General features: G+C 45.3%; 1 protein-coding gene across 1 annotated transcript in view; it reads right to left on the reverse strand.

The window, feature by feature from the left end:
- LOC121282852 (mucin-2-like) overlaps positions 1–6,805 on the reverse strand; it is a 136,417-nt gene extending 129,612 nt beyond the window's left edge. The window contains exons 1-2 of the mRNA XM_041196666.1: positions 6,757–6,805; positions 6,015–6,276 (exon numbers count right to left, since the gene is read on the reverse strand). Coding sequence (XP_041052600.1) covers positions 6,015–6,276; positions 6,757–6,805 — 311 coding nt within the window. The remainder of the gene's footprint in view (positions 1–6,014; positions 6,277–6,756) is intronic.
- Between the last annotated feature and the right edge of the window lie 16,302 nt (positions 6,806–23,107).

The following is a 23,107-nucleotide window of genomic DNA, read 5'->3' on the forward strand; positions in this document are numbered from 1 at the left end:
CTCCTGCCAACACTGGCTGTCCGTTTGTCCATCCACACAAACTGACTTTCCCCCTGTCCATTCACACACACAGATTGTCCTCCTGTCCCTCCACACACTGACTGTCCCCCGTCCATCCACACACACAGATCATCCTGTCAATCCACACACACTGACCATCCTCCTGTCCACCCACACACACTGACCACCCTCCTGTCCATTATCATGAACTGATGATCCTCCTGTCCATCCACACATGACTGTCCCCCTCTCCATCCACAAACACACTGACTATCCTCCTGTCCATCCACGTAAGCTGACTGTCTGCCTGTCCATCCACAGATACATAATGACTGTCCATCTGCCCATCCCCATACACTGACTGTCCTTCTGTCCATCCACACACACTGTCTGCCCTCCTGTCCATCTACACGCCTTGACTGTCTGCCTGTCCATCCACACACACACACACACCATCTGTCTGCCTGCCCATCCCCGCACACTGACTGTCCTCCTGTCCATCCCCAAACACTGACAGTCCTCCAGTCCATCCCCACAAACTGACTGTCCTCCTGCCCATCAAAACACACTGACTGTCTCCCTGTCCATCTACATACACTGACTGTTCTCCTGTCCATCCCCACATACACTGACTGTCCTCCTGTCTATCCACACACACACTGACTGTCCTCCTGTCCATCCACACACACTGACTGTCCTCCTGTCCATCCCCCCCATACTGACTATCCTCCTGTCCATCAACACACACTGACTGTCTCCCTGTCCATCAACTCACACTGACTGTCGTCCTGTTCATCCCCACACACATTGACTGTCCTCCTGTCCATCCACACACACACTGATTGTCTGCTTGTCCACCAACACATTATGACTGTTCTCCAGTTTGTTCAAATTCCATTGTCACGTATCAAATATTTCTATTTGCCCCAGTACATTCATTTTCTTTCTGTTGGCACCTGTATTGTGTAGCTAGTCATGAAATCTAAATTTTGTGTCGTGATTTACATTGAAACTGATTTTTTTATTTTATTCCTTCATGGGATGTGGACAAGATCATCAATTGTTGCCCATCCCTAATTACCCTTGAACTGAATGGCTTGCAAGGCCATTTTATAGGGCAGTTAAAAGTCAAGACTGGAATGTGACCTCAGCGGAGTGCTGGGTGTTTGGGGCCCCAGCAATAAGATAGAAGCTATACACTGGCTGGACAGCTGTAGATAGACCTTCCCTCCATCATAAGGTCAGAAGTGGAGATGTTCACTGATGATTGCACAATGTTCAGCACCATTTGTGACTCCACAGGTACTGAAGCAGTCAGTGTCCTAATACAGCAGGACCTGGACAATATCCAGGCTTGGACTGACAAGTGGCAAGTAACATTCACGCCACACAAGTGCCAGACAATGACCATCTCCAACAAGAGAGAATCTAACCGTCGCCCCTTGACATTCAATGGCATTACTATCGCTGAATACCCCACTATCAACATCCTGTGGGTTATCATTGACCAGAAACTGAACTGGACTAGCCATGTAAATACTGTGGCTACATGAGCAGGTCAGAGGCTAGGAATCCTGCAGTGAGTAACTCACCTCCTGACTTCCTAAAGCCTGTGCACCAACTACAAAGTAGAAATCAAGAGTGTGATGGAATACTCCCTACTTGCCTGGATGAGTGCAGCTCCAACAACACTCAAGAAGCTTGACACCATCCAGGACAAAGCAGCCCACTTGATGAACACTCCATTCACAAACATTCACTCCCTCCACCACTGACACACAGTAGCAGCAGTGTGTACCATGTAGAAACTGCACTGCAGCAACTCACCAAGTCTCCTTAGACAGCACCCTTCAAACCCACAACCACCATCGCCTAAGGGCAAACACAGCAGATAGATGGGAACACCACCACCTGGAAGTTCCCCTCCAATTCTCTCAACATTCTGACTTGGAAATATATCGCCGTTCTTTCACTGTCACTGAGTCAAAATCCTGGAACTCCCTCCCTAACAGCAGTGTGGGTGTACCTACGCCACATGGACTGCAACGGTTCAAGAAGGCAGCTCACCACCACCTTCTCAAGGGCAATTAGGGAGGGTAATAAATGCTGTCCAAGCCAGCGAAGCCCACATCCCATGAACAATTTTTAAAAAAATGAGGTGTCAGATGAATAAATAGATAGTTTGCAGCTCATCTTGACTAGCTAGCTAGAATTATGAAAGCAGATAGTAAGAATTTCTTTTGGTATTTTAAAAAGAAGAATTAACAAACTGAGCATTGGTCCTATAGAAAGTGTTATGGCTGATGCAGTTGGTAAAGTGCGGTTATTTTTAAAAATCCCAGAGGGAAACTTTAAACAACTGTCATAACCTATAATTGTAAGTGGTATGTTTGAGATGCGACTCTAAATTCAGGAATCAGACCCCCAGTTCTCGAGGTTTTACATTAAACTAAATGAAACATTTTATTAATTTATGCAGGTTAAAATATATGTACACATGGCTACAAATTACTACTATCATAGCTTTTAACAAATTCCCAAACTAATCTCCATTAAGGCAACAACAACCCATGGACTTAATCAGACATCAGGCAAAGCATTTTCACCTTGCAAATTCAAAATGAGGTTCTTTCCACTGTGGAGCCAGCTGGAGGCTTGCAGCTGCCTTTTGATCTTACATTGCCTTTGCCTGCATACCCGAAAAATTACTGAAGTCATACCTACCAGCTCCATTGAATGTTAATTCTCATTGTATCAACAACCTCTTTGAACTTCACCTCCTAACAATGAAACCCCTTTCATAGTACCAATTTTATTAGTAATATAAACATATTGCTTGGTAGCTGTTAGAAAGGTATCAATTTTCACCTCACTTCTTGAATGCTCTATTCAAAAAATGCAAATGCACACTATCTCTCTTACATATCAAAACTAGTACATATCAAAGCACCCAGCCTAGCTGGCTGTAATCCATTTAAGACAGACCTGCAGACTAAACTTCTATTTTAAAAGAAAAATATTTCCAAAATATTATATACATTAATATCTTCATGACAAAAGTGAATTTGGGGAATTAATAATGGAAAGTAAGGAGATAGCAGATGAATTGAACTGGTATTTTGCACCCGTCTTCATTATAAAGGATACAAGTAACATCCCAGAAATAGCCGTAAATCAGGAAATGGAAGAGAGGGAGGAATTCAAGAAAATTGCAATCACTAGGGATGCGGTACTAAGAAAATTGTTGGAGCTGTGGGCTGGCAAGTCTCCATGTCCTGATAAATGTTGTCCTAGAGTCTTAAGGAAGTGGCTAGTGAGATAGTTGATGCATTGGTTTTAATTTTACAAAATTTCCTAGATTCAGGGAAGGTTTCACTCACTCACTTTCCCAGGACCACTTTATCCAATTCGGAGCCGTGAGGAGGCGGTGCCTATCCTGACGGGTGGGAAGGTTTCATTAGATTGGAAAATAGTGAATGTATCTCCTTCATTCAAAAAGGAAGAGAGACAGAAAGCAGGAAACTACAAGCCAGTTGGCTTAACATCTGTCCTAAGGAAAATGTTAGAAGCTGTTATTAAAGACACATAATAGAAGTTCAAGGTAATCAGGCAGAGTCAATATGGCTTGTGAAAGTGAAATCATGTTTAACCAACTTATTGGAGTTCTTTGAGGAAGTAACACGATAAAGGGGAACTGGTGGATGTACTGTACTTAGATTTCCAGGAGGCTAATGATAAGGTGCCACATCAAAGGTTATTGCAGAAAATAAAAGCTTATAGGTAGTGGGTAACATATCGACATGGATAGAAGATTGGCTAGCTGACAGGAAGCAGAGAGTAGGCATAAATGGGTTATTTTCTGGCTGGCGGAATATGATGAGTGGTGTGCCACAGGGATCAGTGCTGCGGACTCAACATTTTATAATTTATGTAAATGATTTGTATGAAGGTACTGATCATATGGTTGCTAAATTTGTTGATGACACAAAGATGGGTAGGACAGTAAGATGTGAAGAGGCTACAAATGAATATTGATAGTTTAGTTGAGGCATATTATCTAAATGGCGAGAAATTGCAGAACTCTGAGATGCAGAGGGATTTGGGTGTCCTCATGTATGAATCACTAAAGGTTAATATGCAGGTACAGCAACTAATTAGCAAAGCTAATAGAATGTTATAATTTATTGTGAGAGGAACTGAATACAAGTGTAGAGAGGTTATACTTCAGTTATACAGGGCATTGGTGGGACCACATCTGGAGTACTGTGTACAGCATTGGTCTCCTTATTTGAGGAAAGATATAAATGCTCTGGAAGCAGTTCAGAGAAGGTTTATTAGATTGGTACCTGAAATGCGTGGGTTGTCTTATGAGGAAAGTTTGGACAAGCTAGGCTTGTGTCTGCTAGAGCTTAGAAAAGTAAGAGGTGACTTGATTGAAACATACAAGATCCTGAGGGTACTTGACAGGGTGGATATGGAAGGGATGTTTCCTCTTGTGGGAGAATCTATAACTCGGGGTCACTTTTTAAAAATAATGGGTTGCCCATTTAGGACAGAGATGAGCACTTTTTTTCCTCTCTCAGAGGGTCATGAGACTTTGGAATTCTCTGCCTCAAAAATTTGCTGAGCAGAGTCTTTGGGTATTTTTAATGCAGAGGTAGAAAGATTCTTGATAAGCTAGGGAGTTAAAAGTTATCAGGGGTAGGCAAGAATGTGAAGCTGAGGTTACAATCAGATCAGCCATGATCTTATTGAATGGTGGAGCAGGCTCGAGAGGCCAAGTGGCCTACTCCTGCTCCTAATTCATATGTGTCAACCACATTGCTGTAGATCTGGATTTGCATGTAGGTCAGACCTAATAAGGGCAGCAGGCTTCCCTCCTTAAAGGGTAATAGTGAACCAGATGGGGTTTTTTTCCCAGCAATCGATGATAGTTTCATACTCATCGTTACTGAGATGAGCTTTCAATTCCAGATTTTTTAATTAATTGAATTTAAATTCCACCAGCTGCCATGGTGGGATTTGAACCTGTGCCTGTAGAGAATTTGCCTGGCCATCTGGATTCCCAGCCTAGTGACGTTATCATTACACCACCATCTCTCCCCTGATTTAGCATCAAATAAGCCAGGTCCAATATTAATTATACACAAAATCAGGGAAGGACTGGACATTCCCCTTTCCCAATTCTTGCCAGTGGAGAGTGAACTATTTTCCTTCATTTTAACACATATACTGTTTAGACAGCTTAGAAATACATACCATGGCATTGTCCAATCTTACCGGAGTTAACTTATTACTGCCAGATCGATGCTTTGAGATTTGCAATTGGCCAGATCATCCTTGGGTTATGAGGGTAGGACTGGAAGGTTCCATTATTATCCACTGAGCTCCCATTGGGATTATGTATATGGATGTCAGGATATGACTGTCTCGCACCTGGTTAGGAACTCATACCAGAATTACAATCTGGGCTTATACTAGGGAGAGATGGTGGAAGGCTGCGGGTGCTTAGTGTGAGCACACCTGAGCCATTGGTGAGAAGCAGGGTAAAAACCGGGTTAACAAAGTCTTTGGCTGTATTTCTTTCATACCATGATACCCGTTGGGGTTAAGAAGCTGCTGACATTCATAGCTTGGCTCACACAGAAGAGTGACCATTTAGGTCCTCTGAACTGCAAGGAATCAATGAGATGAATTTTCATCTTCAACTTGTGGGCAGTAATCTGGTCACACACTGAAGATAAAGCCTAACGAATTTTCAGGGCTGATGCTCCACCTGCCTGATTACTGCCTGTATGGTGACAGAATTCTATCCCAATGATGTTAGGACAGGGAAGGAGCACAAAGACGAGAGAGAAAATGCTATTTCAAAGTTGGAATTTGTTGATGAACATGTTACAGTTAGGTTCAAACTGTGGGTATCACAGACTACCTGAGGCCCATAGACTGCCCAGACACTAAGGTTAAATATATATAAACATATATCGTACAAAATATTTTGCTGCTTCACTTACATAGCTCCATTGATGACCACAATTTTGGCTGTCATATAAATCACAATATCCTTGATTGTTGTGGTGATGTAATGTATCTTCGGGTGCCCCTTGGAAATTGTACGTTTAAATTGAATGGAGAAATCTTTATAGAGCTGATTACAGTCAGACACAAAATTATAGTCACAAGTTCCAGGAAACTTATAAACGTCTCCATCGAAGGTCTTAAAGTGGTTGTTTCCCCAAGTGCTGCAGACATGATCCTTGTGGTTTGGCATTCTGGCTGCAAAATACAAACTTTAACATTTAGTAATGAAGGAGAAAATCACAGACTGAGAAACAGCTGCAATTTGGACTCTCAAAATACAAAATGAGATAAAGTAACATAAAATTGTTCTCTAGTTCTTCATAATTCTTTGCATTGTGTTTATCTCTCATCCTTCGTAAGTCTCTAATATTTACAGTGCCAAATCAAGCAGGTTATTGCTATCCTGAAAAAGAGTAATTGCTCTCAATTTTTCACACTCACCATGTTTAATTTCCACGCAGAAGGTATACGAAACAGCCCAGCTCAGAGCCCATATAGTTATACTCCATGGCCCCATGATAGACCGGGTCCAGTGAAGGCCAAACTTGAAACCTTACCTCACAAAGAGTTCACACCTTTTAAGCCATCTGCCCAGGCCATAAAATTTAATAGCAGGTGTGGTTGTTATAACTTCTTACGCATATGGCTGCTTCCGATATAATGGGTGGATCTTACCATGGAAGCTTGTGCATTTGTCATCTGTTTCAGTGACTGTGCAGTACATCCTGGGCTTCAAGGATTGCTGCTTGTGTGAGTTTACCAATGATTAAGTAACATAGCTTATGGCCCGTAAATGCAAACTAAGATGCAATGTGCACAAATAATGCTGCATTATAGTTATCCATCAATAATGTAGTCCATTCATATAAGCCAGTGCATGCGTGTAGCTGCAATGTCAGCCAATTGAATATCCTTGCAATCTAGTTATCTAGCTGCCATTCTGACGTATTCTGTTCATGTAACTCTGTAATATAGCCCATACATGTAACTAGTTATCTACAAAGCACTGTGATGTAGTTTATTTATATAACACTGGAACCTAATTATTCACATAACATTATTAATATTGTTACAAATATGGACTTTCATGACTGATATGTTTGAGGAATATAATTCTTGGTTTAGGATTGAAATTTTTAAATGTAAGTAAAGACTCTCGGTTTGAGAAGCTGGTAAAAAGACCTAAACTAATTGCAAATCAAAGGGCTGGCCTGTGTTTGTTTTATACGGTCATAGTTGGAAAACAGTGGGTGATAGCCGCCCGGAAAAAAGTTCAAAGGCAGGTACAGGGGCTGCTGTCTGCTGAGGGGCTGTTTAAAAGGCCTGTCACGGTGCTAAGGGAAGTCGTCCCAGTTATAATAAAAACAGAAAGGCTCTCCATCCCTCACCTCTCACATCCCCACACCTCCCCCCACACACTTTCCATACCCCATCCATGCCACCTCACCTGCTACCTGCCGTCATGGGCACTCAAACCCCCATGCCAAGTTATGCCCCCCATCCACCTCCATGGGCCCTCACCCCCATGCCAAGCTATGGCACTTCTGTGCCCATTCACCCACTATACATAATATAGATCGAAAGTATCATATGGTGACAATAGGATTTTTAAAAAAGTTTTAAAAAACAACCATTCATTGATCACTTTCCACTTTCTGAAATAAACTCCTTTTTAATAAAGGCCAGTAAAAGTGTCAATCATCCATATCCTTTAAAATATCAATAGCATAAACTGTAAGCACTCAAAGCCTCTTTACCTTATGTAAATAACCATTGTGCAATTTGCAACATAAATCAGAGAGCCAGAGCTGTCAATCAAGTAATCCCTGGGGCTGAGGTGTTTCAATGGACTAATAGATTTCTTGGCTCTCAGCCAAGCCTCATTATGTATTCTTGACAAAAAACCCAGGCGTGCATTAGAGCACCCTGTATTAAAATGCCTGAATCCCAGGATTTGCCATAACTTGCCATGGGGCACATGTGGGGGGGCATAGTGTGTGAGTGGCAGTGCATACCTTAGCATGCAGGGCATGATGGGCAAAAGGCGGTGGGTGGGGGCCATATCTTGGTATGGGGAGCATGAAAGGACCATTTTAACTTACCTTTCAAAAGGTTCCCAACTGCAGACTGTGGTTCAAAATAGCTCTGAGGTGCCATGAACTACAACTCTTTGAAAAGCTGGTCTGACTCCATGAAAGTTGCAGGGGGCTAGGGCCAGATTTTCCAAGCCTGCTGGCATTGGGCTTGGTCGATGGCATGAGCAGATAATATGGCATGATCTGTTTCACGACAGCCTGAAACCAGTTTGTGATCATCCTCTCAGCCCTCTGTTAGCAGGCCATGTTTCCCACCATCGGACATATCATAATAAGGCCAGCCCGCCGGAATCATCCCCCCATCCACTGGATCATCCGCTCACGTCAATGGAACAACAACACATAAGCGACATGCACCTGGGATGGGCTGCCTACCTGTTTGTTTGCCTACCTTGCTTCGGGCAGCATTTGCAGTTAATAGCGCCAGACTTCACAAACAGAACCACATCACTTTTAGGAGGGCTCATGGGCAGGTCTCTACCTACCAAACCAGCCATAAGGTGGGTGTGGCTTTTCAATGGCTGCTGGGCTAGGGCTAGCTTGCAGAAGGGAGAGAAGTGGCCTCGGGCAAGGGAAAAGGCTATAGGGTAAGGGCTGTACTAGGTATCCCAGGGAGTGTGTCAGGGCACAAGTTTATCTGTGCAAGTGGCCTCAAGATGGTGAGGGCTGAGGAGGTGAGGCCAGATGGGGATATGAGGGTGTGTATGAGACAGCGAGTGGTGATGTCCCTTGAGCTGGCAGTGAGTGAGATGCCAGTGAATGTGTGATGGGCTTGAGTGTGTGAGTTTAGAGTGATGAGATAGTTGTCATACCTAGCTTCATGGATAAGATCATTCATCCTCTATCTGCACTGGATGGCCAACCCCTTCTGTGCAACATTGGCACTGACCACTGCTGCCACAGCCTGCCTTGCCGGATTGGTGATGCCTCTGCCCGTCCAGGGGCCAGAGTGGGGTCATGGACATCACAATCAGCCTCCATGGTGTCCAAATGGCATTCCAGTGGCACGTCATGAAACCTGGGGGCTGCAGCCTTTTTCCTTTTTGTGGACATCTTCCCTGCAGTGGTCATGGGCTGGAAACACTGTGATGTGTGCGTGTGGCTGCACGCATGTGGCGAATACTGAGGAGATTCAAAGTGAATTCCTGAGAGCTGTGATACATCTTGGCTCGGTCGCAGAATAAGTGAAGGAAACCTCAAGATGCAGTAATGTATAGGGGAACTCTGGGGTGGAAGTAAAAGAAGGACGAGGAGCATGTTGTTGAGAGTTTTGGATTTAAATTATAAGTGTTTGCAAAATATAGGCCTAAATTTTCCAGTCCTGCCCGTTGTGGGAATCGTCATAGCCGGGACCGAAAATTTGGTAGACTAGCAAAAAGGCCCATTGACTTAGGGCAAGAGTTTTGGTCCTGCCCTGCCCATGATTTTAATTTAACAGTACTTGCTTTGTTTAACTTTGGTACAACAAAAGTTTTCAATTAAAATGTGAAACCTTGTGACATAATTCTTCCAGTTAACATTAATAATTACTATTTTTATAAGTTATTGGACACCACCAAGATCATAAAAATAGTCTGTCCAAGAAACACTGCCATTTAGCATTTCCATATAATGCTGTAATTTCATCAATCTGGGTAATGCAGCAATGCATTCTATGCATGTAATACGACAATGTAACTTATCCATGTAACACTGAAACATAGCTTATCCATATAACACCAACACAATCTATCAATGTAATACTACAACACAGTCTATCCAGGTAGTAGCACAGCCTTAATCAATCCATGCAGTTCTTCAATGTAGTTTATTCATGTGATTCTGCAACATAGTCTATCCATGTAATATTTTCCTATCCCAGTCCAGGGAGGGGAAGAGCCTGTCAGTCTTGTATCAGTCATGTCCAACCTGGTGCGTAGGGCATGGTCCCTCCCTCACACACGTCAGTCCTGGGGATTGGTGGCTTGATACTGGGCCGCATATGGCACATTCACAGGGGAAGCATCTGGAGCCTGTAGGGGGGAGCAGGTAGTATGGGGGGAGGATGGGCACTCGATGGTCTATTGTTGGGAGGCTTTTCAGTAAGTCACAGTGCAATGTGCCTCAAGATGGAGAGGGGTCAGATTGACATGGGGCATCGGGATATCAGCATCAAAAGGTTCAGTGGGAAGGACGGGAATATCAACAATCACAATGGGCTCCAGGATTAGAGGGGGAGGAAGGAGAGTGATCAGAGGGAGGGAAACCTACACACTATGCTGTTCCAGCACCACAGTTGAAAAACAAGCCAAGAAAAAATGTCACCAGGGGAGGGCCCTCAGGACTTGAGGGAGGAGTTGGTACTGCACTTTTGGGATTAAAGGGGCACCCTACTAATTTCTGCTTTACCAAATGGAGAGGAAGACACAGCTGAGCAATGTTACAAACAGTCAAAAGCCAATTGGGATGTTGGGGCTCCTTAACTCATGTTGTACATTCTTGCAAGAATCTATTTCAGGTTGGGATCAATTTTTGATTGGGTTCCAAAGAAACTTTGTCTCTGTCATGAGAAAGCACTAGGGTCAGAAGGATTCATCTATAAAGGGGTAATGACCAAAGTGCATAACCCTAATGCCACAAAGATCTCAACACCTTGCAAGTGGGAGACTAATGCTTTGGATGCCATCTAACTATCACCTGGCAGCACTCAGTCAGATCTAACACCATCTGTGAAAGTACTGTCATGCCTGGGGCGTTTTTGGGGTGACTGCGTGGGGGGCCTACCAGTGATCCTTAAGGTAGTGCCACCTCTGCAGGGAACCATTTGGGGATGGAATGGTTGGGACAAGTGCAACCTGTGAGCTTCACAATGACTCCCTAGCTTGTGAATGGAAGGTGAACATTGCATACTTATGTTCATTCATGTCTCTGTTCAATGTTTCAATGCAGACACGAGCAGGAGTGGAGAATGGAGGCAATGTTGCATTTTTCCTGGCAATTAGGCAGCTGATAAGGAGAAGAAGGGCCCATCGCCTTCAGGCAGGGTAGAGGGAAGAGCCTGGCTCTGAGGAACATGAGCCAGTGGGTCCCCCTCAAGATGCTGAAGCTGAGATTGACAGACCCATTCCACAGAGGCGTTTGTTAAGACCAAGGGCATACCGAAGACACTTCTCATTCCTTCAGATGAGTGAGATACAATGCTGTTGGCAACCTCGCTTGTCAAGAGATGTAGTGTCTCACATCTGCCACATTCATCATGAAGAGCTGACTCCACAGGGACTGGGAGGCCATCCATTGCCAGTGGCTCGAAAGGTGACCCCCACTCTAAACTTACTTTGCAAGTGACTTGTTCCAGCATATCACTGGGGACCTCTTTGGAATATCTCAAACACTTGTTCATAAGGGCATCTGAGATGTTACTGATGCCCTATTCAGTAAGGCACACGATTACATCCAATTCGCCCTGGATGAAGTCAGCCAGGCTGCCAGGTCAATGGGGTTTGCAGTGATCTCAGATTCCCACTGCTTCAGGGTGCCATCGACTGTACCATGTGGCTTTAAGAGCAACAGCCACTGTGACTCATCACCAGAAAAGGCTTCCACTCTTCCAATTTGCAGCTGGTCTGCAACCACCAGAAACATTTTGTGCTGGTACGTGCAAGATACCTTGAAAGCTCACAACTCCTAGATTTTTTCTATTCATTTATGGGATATGGCCGTCACTGGCTAGGCCAGCATTTATTGCCCATCCCTAGTTGCCCTTGAGAAGGTGGTGGTGAGCTGCCTTCTTGAACCACTGCAGTCCATGTGGTGTAGGTACATCCACAGTGCTGTTATGAAGGGAGTTCCAGGATTCTGACCCAGCAACAGTGAAGGAACAGTGATATATTTCCAAATCAAGATGGTGAGTGGCTTGGAGGGGAACTTCCAGGTGGCAGTGTTCCTTCCCATTTATCTGCTGTCCTTGTCCTTCTACATGGTAGAGGTTTGGAAGCTGCTGTCTAAGAAGGCTTGGTGAGTTCTGCAATGCATCTTGTAGAATGGTACACACTGCTGCTACTGTGCATCGTTGGTGGAGGGAGTGAATGTTTGTGGATGTGGTGCCAATCAAGCGGCCTGCTTTGTCCTGGATGGTGCCCAGCTTCTTGAGTGCTGTTGGAGCTGCACTCATTCAGCAAGTGGGGAGTATTCTATCACACTCCTGACTTGTGCCTTGTAGATGGTGGACAGGCTTTGGGGAGTCAGGAGGTGAGTTAATCGCCATAGGATTCCTCTGACCTGCTCTTGTAGCCACAGTATTTATATGGCTAGTCCAGTTCATTTCTGTTCAATGAAAACCCCCAGGATGTTGGTAGTCTGGGATTCATTGAATTTCAAGGGGCGGTGACTAGATTTTCTCCTGTTGGAGATGGTCATTACCTGGCATTTGTGTGGTGCGAATGTTACTTGCCACTTGTCGGCCCAAACCTGGATATTGTCCAGATCTTCTGCATTTAGGAGTCATGAATGGTGCTGAACATTGTGAAATCATCAGCGAACATCCCCACTTCTGACCTTATGATGGAAGGAAAGTCATTGATGAAGCAATTGAAGGTGGTTAGGTTGAGGACGCTAGGCTGAGTGGTTGGCTCCTCGGTGACAAATGTTACCTGCAAAAGACGTGGTTAATGATGCCCGTTAGGCGACCACAAAGTGCTTCAGAGGAGAGGTACAATGTGGCTCATTCTGTGACACGCTCCTCAACTGAGTAGAGCATTTACATGTTGATGGTGTGTTTCCAATGTCTGGACTGGTCAGCTGGTGCTGTCCAGTACTGCCTCCAGACGGTCTCCCGCATCATTGTGATTTGCTGCACTCTACGCAACCTGGACATACAGAGTGGGGGATGACTTTGCAGCACAAGAGAAGGAGGAACTACACATCTCCTCCGGTGAGGGGAGATGAGGGGAGGGCATTGAGAGGGCTAAGCTTGATGAGGGCGAGGAAGCTGAGGCTCCAGAGGAGGAGGGCATATCACAGACCAGATGAGGCAGGCCTGTAAGTGAGATCCTGATAGCTACCAGGTTCTGAAACAATGATGCTGATTAGCTCATATGAGTCTCTTTCACCAATGTCCTCCAAGCTGGATCACCTTAACACCCTTGTTTCACTCCGCATCATCTCAATGAAGCATATCAATCTCTTCATCGTGCATCACAAAGTCCTCATTCTTGGAATGCTAGGCAGCCTCTGGAGCATGCAACAATTCTGTTATGGGATCATAACTCTACCAGCACACACTGTGAACAGACTTGACATGGTGCAGTCTCTTCAAGCATCTTGCCAACATTCCACTGCCTGTGGCAGCCTTCAAAAGGCAGGGGCAGCACTGCAAACCTCAGTGCACTCGTGGCAGTATGCCTACAGTCTCAAGGAGGACAATCATCGCTTACTGGTTCTCGCTTTGATGCCTGAGGTCTACTCTGAATCCACACCGTGGTATCTCTCCACAGGCAATTGCTCATGCAAGACAAGTCATAGAGTCATAGAGTTATACAGTGCAAAGACGGGCCCTTTGGCCCATCATGTACATGCCAGTCATCAAGTACCTATTTATTCTAATCCCATTTTCCAGCACTTGGCCCATAGCTCTGTATGCTATGGCATTTCAAGTACTCATCTAAATACTTCTTAAATGTTGTGAGGGTTTCTGCCTCTACCGCTCCCTCAGTCAGTGTGTCCCAGGTTCCAACCACACTCTGGGTGAAAAAGTTTTCCTCAAACCCCCTCTAAACCTCCTGCCCTTAAATCTATGGCCCCTGGTTATTGACATCTTTGTTAAGGGGAAATGTTTCATCCTATCGAACCTACTTATGCCCCTTATTATTATGTATACCTCTATCAGGTCCCCCCTCAGCCTTCTCTGTTCTAAGGAAAACAATCCCAGCCTATCCAGGCTCTCTTCATAGCTGAAATGCTCCAGCCCAGGCATCATCCTGGTGAATATCCTCTGGAACCTCTCCAGTGCAATCACATCCGTTCTATAATGTGGTGACCAGAACTGCACACAGTACTCCAGCTGTGACTTAACTAGCGTCTTATACAACTCTAACATAACCTCAGAGATAAAAGCAAAAAAACTGCGGATGCTGGAAATCCAAAACAAAAACAGAATTACCTGGAAAAACTCAGCAGGTCTGGCAGCATCGGCGGAGAAGAAAAGAGTTGACGTTTCGAGTCCTCATGACCCTTCGACAGAACTTGAGTTCGAGTCCAAGAAAGAGTTGAAATATAAGCTGGTTTAATGTGTGTGTGTGGGGGGGCGGAGAGATAGAGAGACAGAGAGGTGGAGGGGGGATGGTGTGGTTGTAGGGACAAACAAGCAGTGATAGAAGCAGATCATCAAAAGATGTCAACGACAATAGTACAATAGAACACATAGGTGTTAAAGTTAAAGTTGGTGATATTATCTAAACGAATGTGCTAATTAAGAATGGATGGTAGGGCACTCAAGGTATAGCCCTAGTGGGGTTTTTTTTTTTATAATGGGAATAGGTGGGAAAAGGAAAATCTTTATAACTTATTCCGACTAGGGACTTTACAGCCTTCCGGACTGAATATTGAATTCAACAACTTTAGGTCGTGAGCTCCCTCCCCCATCCCCACCCTCTTTCTGTTTCCCCCTTCCTTTTGTTTCCAATAAATTATAAAGATTTTCCTTTTCCCACCTACTTCCATTATATAAAAAAAACCCACTAGAGCTATACCTTGAGTGCCCTACCATCCATTCTTAATTAGCACATTCGTTTAGATAATATCACCAACTTTAATTTTAACACCTATGTGTTCTATTGTACTATTGTCGTTGACATCTTTTGATGATCTGCTTCTATCACTGCTTGTTTGTCCCTACAACCACACCACCCCACCCCCTCCACCTCTCTGTCTCTCTATCTCTCCGCCCCCCACACACACACCTTAAACCAGCTTATATTTCAACTCTTTCTTGGACTCGAACGCAAGTTCTGTCGAAGGGTCATGAGGACTCAAAACGTCAACTCTTTTCTTCTCCGCCGATGCTGCCAGACCTGCTGAGTTTTTCCAGGTAATTCTGTTTTTGTTTTCTAACATAACCTCCTTGCTCTTATATTTTATACCCCAGCTAATAAAGGCAAGTATCCCATATGCCTTCTTAACCACCTTATTTACCTGTGCTGCTGCCTTCAGGGGGTCTATGGACATGCACACCAAGGTCCCTATGATCTTCGGTTCTCTGGAGGGTTCTACCATTCATTGTGTATTCCCTTGCCTTGTTAGTCCCCCCAAAATGCATCACCTCACACTTCTCAGGATTAAACTCCAGTTGCCACTGCTCTGCCCATCTTACCAGCCCATCTATATCGTCCTGTAATCTAAGGCTTTCTTCCTCATTATTTACAACACCGCCAATTTTTGTGTTATCTGCGAACTTACTGATCATACCTTCTGTATTCATATCTAAATAATAAATGTACACTACATATAGCAAAGATCCCAACACCGAACCCTGTGTACACCACTTGTCATAGGCTTTCAAAAGCAAAAACAACCTTCGACTATCATCATCTGCCTCCTGCCCTTGTGCCAATTTTGGATCCAATTTGCCTTGGATCCCATGGACTCTTATCTTCTTGACCATTCTTCCATGTGGGACCTTGTCAAAAGCCTTACTGAAGCCCATATACACTACATCAACTGCACTACCCTCATCTACACAGCTAGCCACCTCCTCAAAAAAATCAATCAAATTTGTGAGACATGATCTCCCCCTGACAAAGCCATACTGACTATCCCTGATTAATCCTTGACTCTCCAAGGATTAGGAGATTAATCCTGCCCCTCAGAATTTTTTCCAATAGTTTCCCTATCACTGATGTTAGGCTCACTGGCCTATAGTTATCTGGCTTATCCCTACTACCATTTTTGAATAATGGTACCACATTCGCCGTCCTCCAGTCCTCTGGCACCTCTTCTGTGGCCAGAGAGGATTTGAAATTTAGTGTCAGAGCCCCTGTAATCTCTTCCCTTGCCTCACAAAACAGCCTGGGATACATCTCTTCTGGGCTTGGAGATTTATCCACTTTTAAACCTGCTAAAACTGCTAATACCTCCTCCCTTTCAATGTTAATTTGATCAAGTATATCACAGTCCCCCTCCGATTTCTACACCTACATCATCCTTCTCCATTGTGAACGCAAATGAAAAGCAATCATTTAAAACCTCACCTGCATCCTCCAGCTCCATACACTGATAGCCAGTTTGGCCCCTAATGGGCCCAACTCTTTCTCTGGTTATCCTCTTGCCCATAATATATTTATAAAATGCCTTTGGATTTTACTGTATCTTGCCCGCCAGTGTTTTTTCATGTCCCTCTTCGCTGTCCTAATTACCTTTTTAAGTACCCCTCCACACTTTCTATACCTCTCTAGGGCTTTGCTGTTTTTAGCCCTCTGTATCTGTCATAAGCCTCCTTTTCTTCCTATATTTAATCCCCTATATCCCTTGACAGGGTTCCTTGAATTTGTTGGCCCTACCCTTCATCTTTACGGGAATAATTTGGTCCTGAACTCTCACAATTTCCTTTTTGGATGACTCCCACTGGTCTGACGTAGACTTTCCTACAAGTCGTTGGTCCCAGTCCACTTGGGCCAGATCCTGTCTTATCATATTGAAATCGGCCTTCCCCTAATTCAGGACCTTTATTTTCAGTCCACCTTTGTCCTTTTCTTTAGCTACCTTAAATCTTACAGGGTTATGATGACTATCCCCGAAATGCACCCCCACTGACACTTCTCCCACTTGCCCGGCTTCATTCCCTAAGGTTAGGTCCAGTGCCACCCCTTCACTTGTAGGAGTTTCTACCTGCTGGCTCAAAAAACTCTCTTGGGTGCACTTTAAGAATTCCGCATTCTCTAAGCCTTTCACACTAAGACTATCCCAGTTAATATTGGGGAAGCTGAAATCCCTTACTATTATTACCCTATTATTTTTACACTTCTCTGAGATTTGCCTACATATCTGCTCCTCTATCTCCCGCTGACAGTTTGGAGGCCTATAGTGCACTCCCAGCAAAGTGGTTGCCCATTTCTTGTTGAGAAGTTCTACCTATATAGCCTTATTTGAGGAACCTTCTAAGATGCCATCCCTCCTTACTGCAGTAAGTGACTCCTTGATCAATAGTGCAATAATATCTCCTCTTTTACACCTCCCCCAATAACCCCCTCCCCCCCACCTCACCCACCAACACATCTGAAGATTCTATACCCTGGAATATTGTGCTCCCAGTCCTGCCCTTCCCTTAACAATGTCTCTGTGATAGCGACAATATCACATTCCCATGTATTAATCAACACCCTCAATTCATCTACAACAAAAACAGAAATACCTGGAAAAACTCAGCAGGTCTGGCAGCATCACCAGAGAAGAGCAAAGTTGACATTTTGAGTCCTCATGACCCTTCAGCAGAATTAAGTAGAAATAGGAAAGGGGTGAAATATAAGCTGGTTTAAGGGGGGGTGGGGGAAGAAGGTGGGGGGGTGGGGTTTGTTGGGAGAAGCAAGCAGTGATAGCAGGAGATAACCAAAAGATATCACAGCCAAAAGAACAAAGAGGTGTTGAAGGTGGTAATATTATCTAAAAGAATGTGCTAATTAAGAGTGGAGAGCAGGACAAGCAAGGTAGCTCTAGTGGGGGTGGGGTGAAATAAGCGATGGGTGGAATACATTTAAAAATAATGGAAATAGGTGGGAAAAGAAAAAATCTATATAAATTATTGGAAAAAACAAAAGGAAGGGGAAAGAAATGGAAAGGGGGTGGGGGGGGTGGTGAAGCGAAGATGTGTTTGGTGGTGGCATCATGCTGCAGTTGGCGGAAATGGTGGAGGATGATTCTTTGAATATGGAGGCTGGTGGGGTGATAAGTGAGGATAAGGAGGACCCTATCATGTTTCTGGGAGGGAGGAGAAGGCATGAGGGTGGATGCACGGGAGATGGGCCGGACACGGTTGAGGGCCCTGTCAACTACCGTGGGTGGAAAATCTCGGTTAAGGAAGAAGGAGGACATGTTAGAGGAACTGTTTTTGAAGGTAGCATCATCAGAACAGATGCGACGGAGGTGAAGGAACTGACAGATTGGGATGGAGTCCTTACAGGAAGCGGGGTGTGAGGAGCTGTAGTCGAGGTAGCTGTGGGAGTCGGTAGGCTTGTAATGAATATTGGTGGACAGTCTATCACCAGAGATTGAAACAGAGAGGTCAAGGAAGGGAAGGGAAGTGTCAGAGATGGACCATGTGAAAATGATGGAGGGGTGGAGATTGGAAGCAAAATTAATAAATTTTTCCAGGTGCCAACGAGAGCATGAAGCAGCGCCGAAGTAATCATCGATGTACCGGAGAAAGAGTTGTGGGAGGGGGCCGGAGTAGGACTGGAACAAGGAATGTTCCACATACCCCATAAAGAGACAGGCATAGCTGGGGCCCATGCGGGTACCCGTAGCCACACCTTTTATTTGGAGGAAGTGTGAGGAGTTAAAGGGGAAATTGTTTAGTGTGAGAACAAGTTCAGCCAGACGGAGGACAGTAGTGGTGGATGGGGATTGTTCGGGCCTCTGTTCGAGGAAGAAGCAGAGAGCCCTTAGACCATCCCGGTGGGGGATGGAGGTGTAGAGGGATTGGACGTCCATGGTGAAGAGCAGGCGGTTGGGGCCAGGGAACTGGAAATTGTTGATGTGACGTAAGATGTCAGAGGAATCACGGATGTAGGTGGGAAGGGACTGGACAAGGGGAGAGAGAAGGGAGTCAAGATAGCGAGAAATGAGTTCTGTGGGGCAGGGACAGGCTGACACGATCAGTCTACCGGGACAGTCCTGTTTGTGGATTTTGGGTAGGTGGTAGAAGCGGGCCGTCCGAGGTTGGGCGACTATCAGGTTGGAAGCTGTGGGAGGAAGATCCCCAGAGGAGCTGAAGTCAGTGACAGTCCTGGAAACAATGGCTTGATGTTCAGTGGTGGGATCATGGTCCAGGGAGAGGTAGGAGGAAGTGTCTGTGAGTTGACGCGCAGCCTCCGCGAGGTAGAGGTCAGAACGCCAGACAGCAACAGCACCACCCTTGATTCATCTGTCTTACTTGTAAGACTCCTTGTGTTAAAATAGATGCAATCCAGCCTCGCATTATTCTCTTGTGCCTTAACAGGTCTATATTTGCTCTGCCTTCCAGAATGACTTAGTTTCGCTTCTACATTTGGCTGTGTTCGGGCCTTCTCATCAAATTAAGAACCCAGTTTGAGATTGTTCTTCAGGACATAGTCATCTTGAACTCTGTCATGGATGCAAGCCTGTGATTCCGCTCACCTTTCATTGGAGTGTGAAAGCTTCAGCAGCAGCATCATCTGATCACTGTCAAGCACTCATAACATTGCTTCCATTCCATTTGACTCACTCAAATTCCTGTACAGCCTAGCCTTGCCATCTGTGAGCCCAAAAATGCAGACACTCCATTTAGGCATTAACTACTAAACTTGTTGATGATAAAGAGCACATGTCAGGTGTAGTTGAGCTTCGGTCTGATCCCATATGAGGCACCCACTTTTCCATTGCAGCAGTACTATTGACATCCAGACAGAAACCAGGCAAAACAAAAACAGAATTACCTGGAAAAACTCAGCAGGTCTGGCAGCATCGGCGGAGAAGAAAAGAGTTGACGTTTCGAGTCCTCATGACCCTTCGACAGAACAGGCACTCTGATGGCATTCTAATGATCACAGAGCCATATTGACTGCCCATCGGAGAGATAGCACAGGTTTAATTTCAAGTCACGCTAGCCAGATCTTCAGATCCCCAGTGGCATTGTCCCTTGTCACAGTCCATCATCTGGGGCTTTGACACACACCTTTGATCTCGCATAGTCATAGCCCTCTAGCAGGAATCTCAGGGCCCACCACTTGTTAGCTTGGTACATAGCTCTGCACTCAAGCCTGATGGGCATTAAATGGAGGCCCATTGAAAGATGCACCGACTACAGGTCAGCATTCATTCTTCTTCATCAACATTGAACAGCTTTCAGTGCATAAGCATCAGGAAACTAAACCAGCCTGTAGCACCTGAACTCAGGAGGCCCACATGATATGAACCTCTGAGGCAGTTGTCAGGGAAACTTTGCCCAAGCACCATGTTTTTCAAAGCAGAAGCTTTGCTCATGTCACTGCTGCACAGATGACAGCCAGGCACTGTAATGAAATGGTGCATTACATCATAGACCTGAAGCACACAATGAGACATATGTGAGGAGGGAGGGCATTTATTTCACTTGTAGAACCTTGGAATATTGCATCATATAGAAGAACCATTCACAGTGACAAGATATATTTACATTTGTGTAAAGTATATACAGGTTGTGAACACCCATGCCATCTTTGTGCTCTAGTTATTTCTTAAATTTTCTGATCTACTGCTATGTCTAGGTGTTTCCCCAACATCCACAGCAGACATGGAGACAGCCTGCTTGACTGCTCCACCCTGTTGTCTGTGATGACCTTGGCGGGTGTCATGTGGAGGGCCGAGACCCAGAGGGCCCCAGCCTGCTTTCGGTGTCCTGCTGTGAAGCAGGTGCACCCTCCTCGGCCTGTACAGCTGGGGTTTCTGGGGTCACAGGCAGAGGGGACTTGAAGAAGCTAGACAGCACAGGAGAGCTATAGCCATAGGCCTAGATTAGGCTCAGGGTCACATTGTGGAGAACATCTCACAAATGTTTCTCCACAGCAGACAGAGGCAGTGACAGACCAGGTCTCTGGCACTCAGAGGGTTGCTGAAGATCAGGAACCTGCTGAGCCCAAGTCCGATGATGAACCTCTGGAAATGGCCAACACATGTTGGCGATGCAGAGACAGACGGTGGTACATCAGGCAGTGTTGCGAGAGGTAGTCAACAGACTCGAGCAAAGGGTGGAGGAGTCTTTCTGTGTTCTGTCAGATGTCATGGCTCCGGCATGCGAGCACCTCAAGGTCTCCGTGGGAAGGGTGGCAGACACCTCGGAGATCTTGTTCCAGCAGGTTAGTAGCAGAAGCATGAGAGGCTTCACTCCGTTTTTCTAGGCATTGGTGGGATCCATCAGTGGATAGGCAAGATGGGGACAGGGCACCTTGATCTCCCTCCAGGTGCCCCTTCTACTGAAGGAGTCTGGCAGGGGCCCTCGGGCATCCAAAAGGAGGAGGACCAGAAGCTGGACGCCCTGCGACGATCCACCCAGAAGATTCTGGGATTGTCTAGCCCATCCCAATCACCTCTGTCTGTGATTCCATCACCTCCAGCTCCACAAGCTGAGGAGGGCGCACTTGCCTCACAACAGCATACCCCAGGCCCTCCGGGTCTCAGCCCTCCAGAGGTCGTCCGCCAAAGTCATCACAGGCTACAGGATGTCACAGTCAGCAGGCTGCCTCCAACTCTGTGGCAGATATCGGGGATGCATCACAATGTAGTGGTAGGGTTAGAAAAAGTAAGACATTGTGAGATCACTATGTAGGCATGGGTGTTCTCTCACTGTGTATATAATGCACATTTGTAAATACATGTCCTGTTCATGACAATGATCTAATGATGTGAAAGCATCGTTCATATGCATCCATGTGCCATCTTAGTCCAAGCTCCCAATCTGTGGTTGGCTGCCTTTGTAAACCTCAGATTCATGTGATGTTTAGCAGACTCATGTTACTTAATCGCCCCTTGTGTAATATAAGGTAAATGTGTCAAGCTTTTTCCTGAAAGTGTTTGCGCCTTGAGTTTGGAACCTTTAGGCCTTTCAAAATACCATTGAGTTTTGTGTGCTCATGTGTCTTGGAGGGTTACAGGTTACGTTGAAAGCACATGACCCGAAGCCATTATGGTTTCCACAACCAAGTGCAAATCTCTGTGGCCACATAAAGTGTCTCCTTCAGCTGGTCGTGACTGCATCATGTGCAGCTGATGCAGGGTTTGCCCTAATGTGCTGCCTTTCACTTCGTACTGTGGCTATATACAGCTTTGGCTGCTGACCTGCCCAGAGCTGAGACCTCATGAAGGCTACAGGTTCAAGGCCGATTGCTGAGCTTGCTTGCGATATGCCTGCTTGTAAAGGCCTTTCCAATCACTGGCACGGCACTGAGGGACAGCAGAAGGGCACTCGGGTACCCTTACCTGGAACTTACTCCCGCTGGAACCTAGTGACTATCAGAGTGTCAAGGGCACGTCCTCAGCATTGTGCCACTGAGGGGGCATCCTCACACGGAAGCTGACCATCATCGCCAACTTGAGGCTCCTGCCCTTCCAGGTCTTCATCTTCTGAGGGTGAAGGGTTCTCAAAATTCCCATATTTTTCATATCATCAACAAGGATATGACTTTTGGACTTTTAAACTGCTGAGTTGAGTGTGGAACCCTGCAGACAGGAGGCTAGGCCCTTGAAGGCCTGGAACTGGACATGCCCGGGCTTATTGAATGCAGTGTGTTTTTTTTTGCCTGAAACCAGACAACGAGAGGAGACAGAATATGCATTCTTCCCTCTAAAAAAATCAAACCAGAGAAAGACTTCATGTTACACGAAACTAAAGCCAATCAAAATCTTGTATAAATAATCGCTACTAACTACTTAGGCAGGAAGGCACAATCAATGCAATTATGTGAACCCATCAATACTCCACACATACTGTGGCTTTCAGTTCAAAACTAGTTACGGGGACAGGAAGACAATGATAAACATCATGCGAGCCCATTAAAAACACGAGACATCAATCACCGGGGGAATCCCACCAAAGTCAAACAAAGAACTAACCTTGATTTAGATTCCAATAAGAAATTTGAAAAAACAGTACAATTGGCACAGTCAGTTATGAAGGAGAGAGAGAGAAACCAGCTAGCAGGAAGGTGGGCAGTTTTGAAATGGTTGAAACAGAGTTTAAGCAAGAAGAT

This window comes from Carcharodon carcharias, chromosome 10 (assembly GCF_017639515.1).
Source record: "Carcharodon carcharias isolate sCarCar2 chromosome 10, sCarCar2.pri, whole genome shotgun sequence".
Taxonomy (NCBI): domain Eukaryota; kingdom Metazoa; phylum Chordata; class Chondrichthyes; order Lamniformes; family Lamnidae; genus Carcharodon; species Carcharodon carcharias.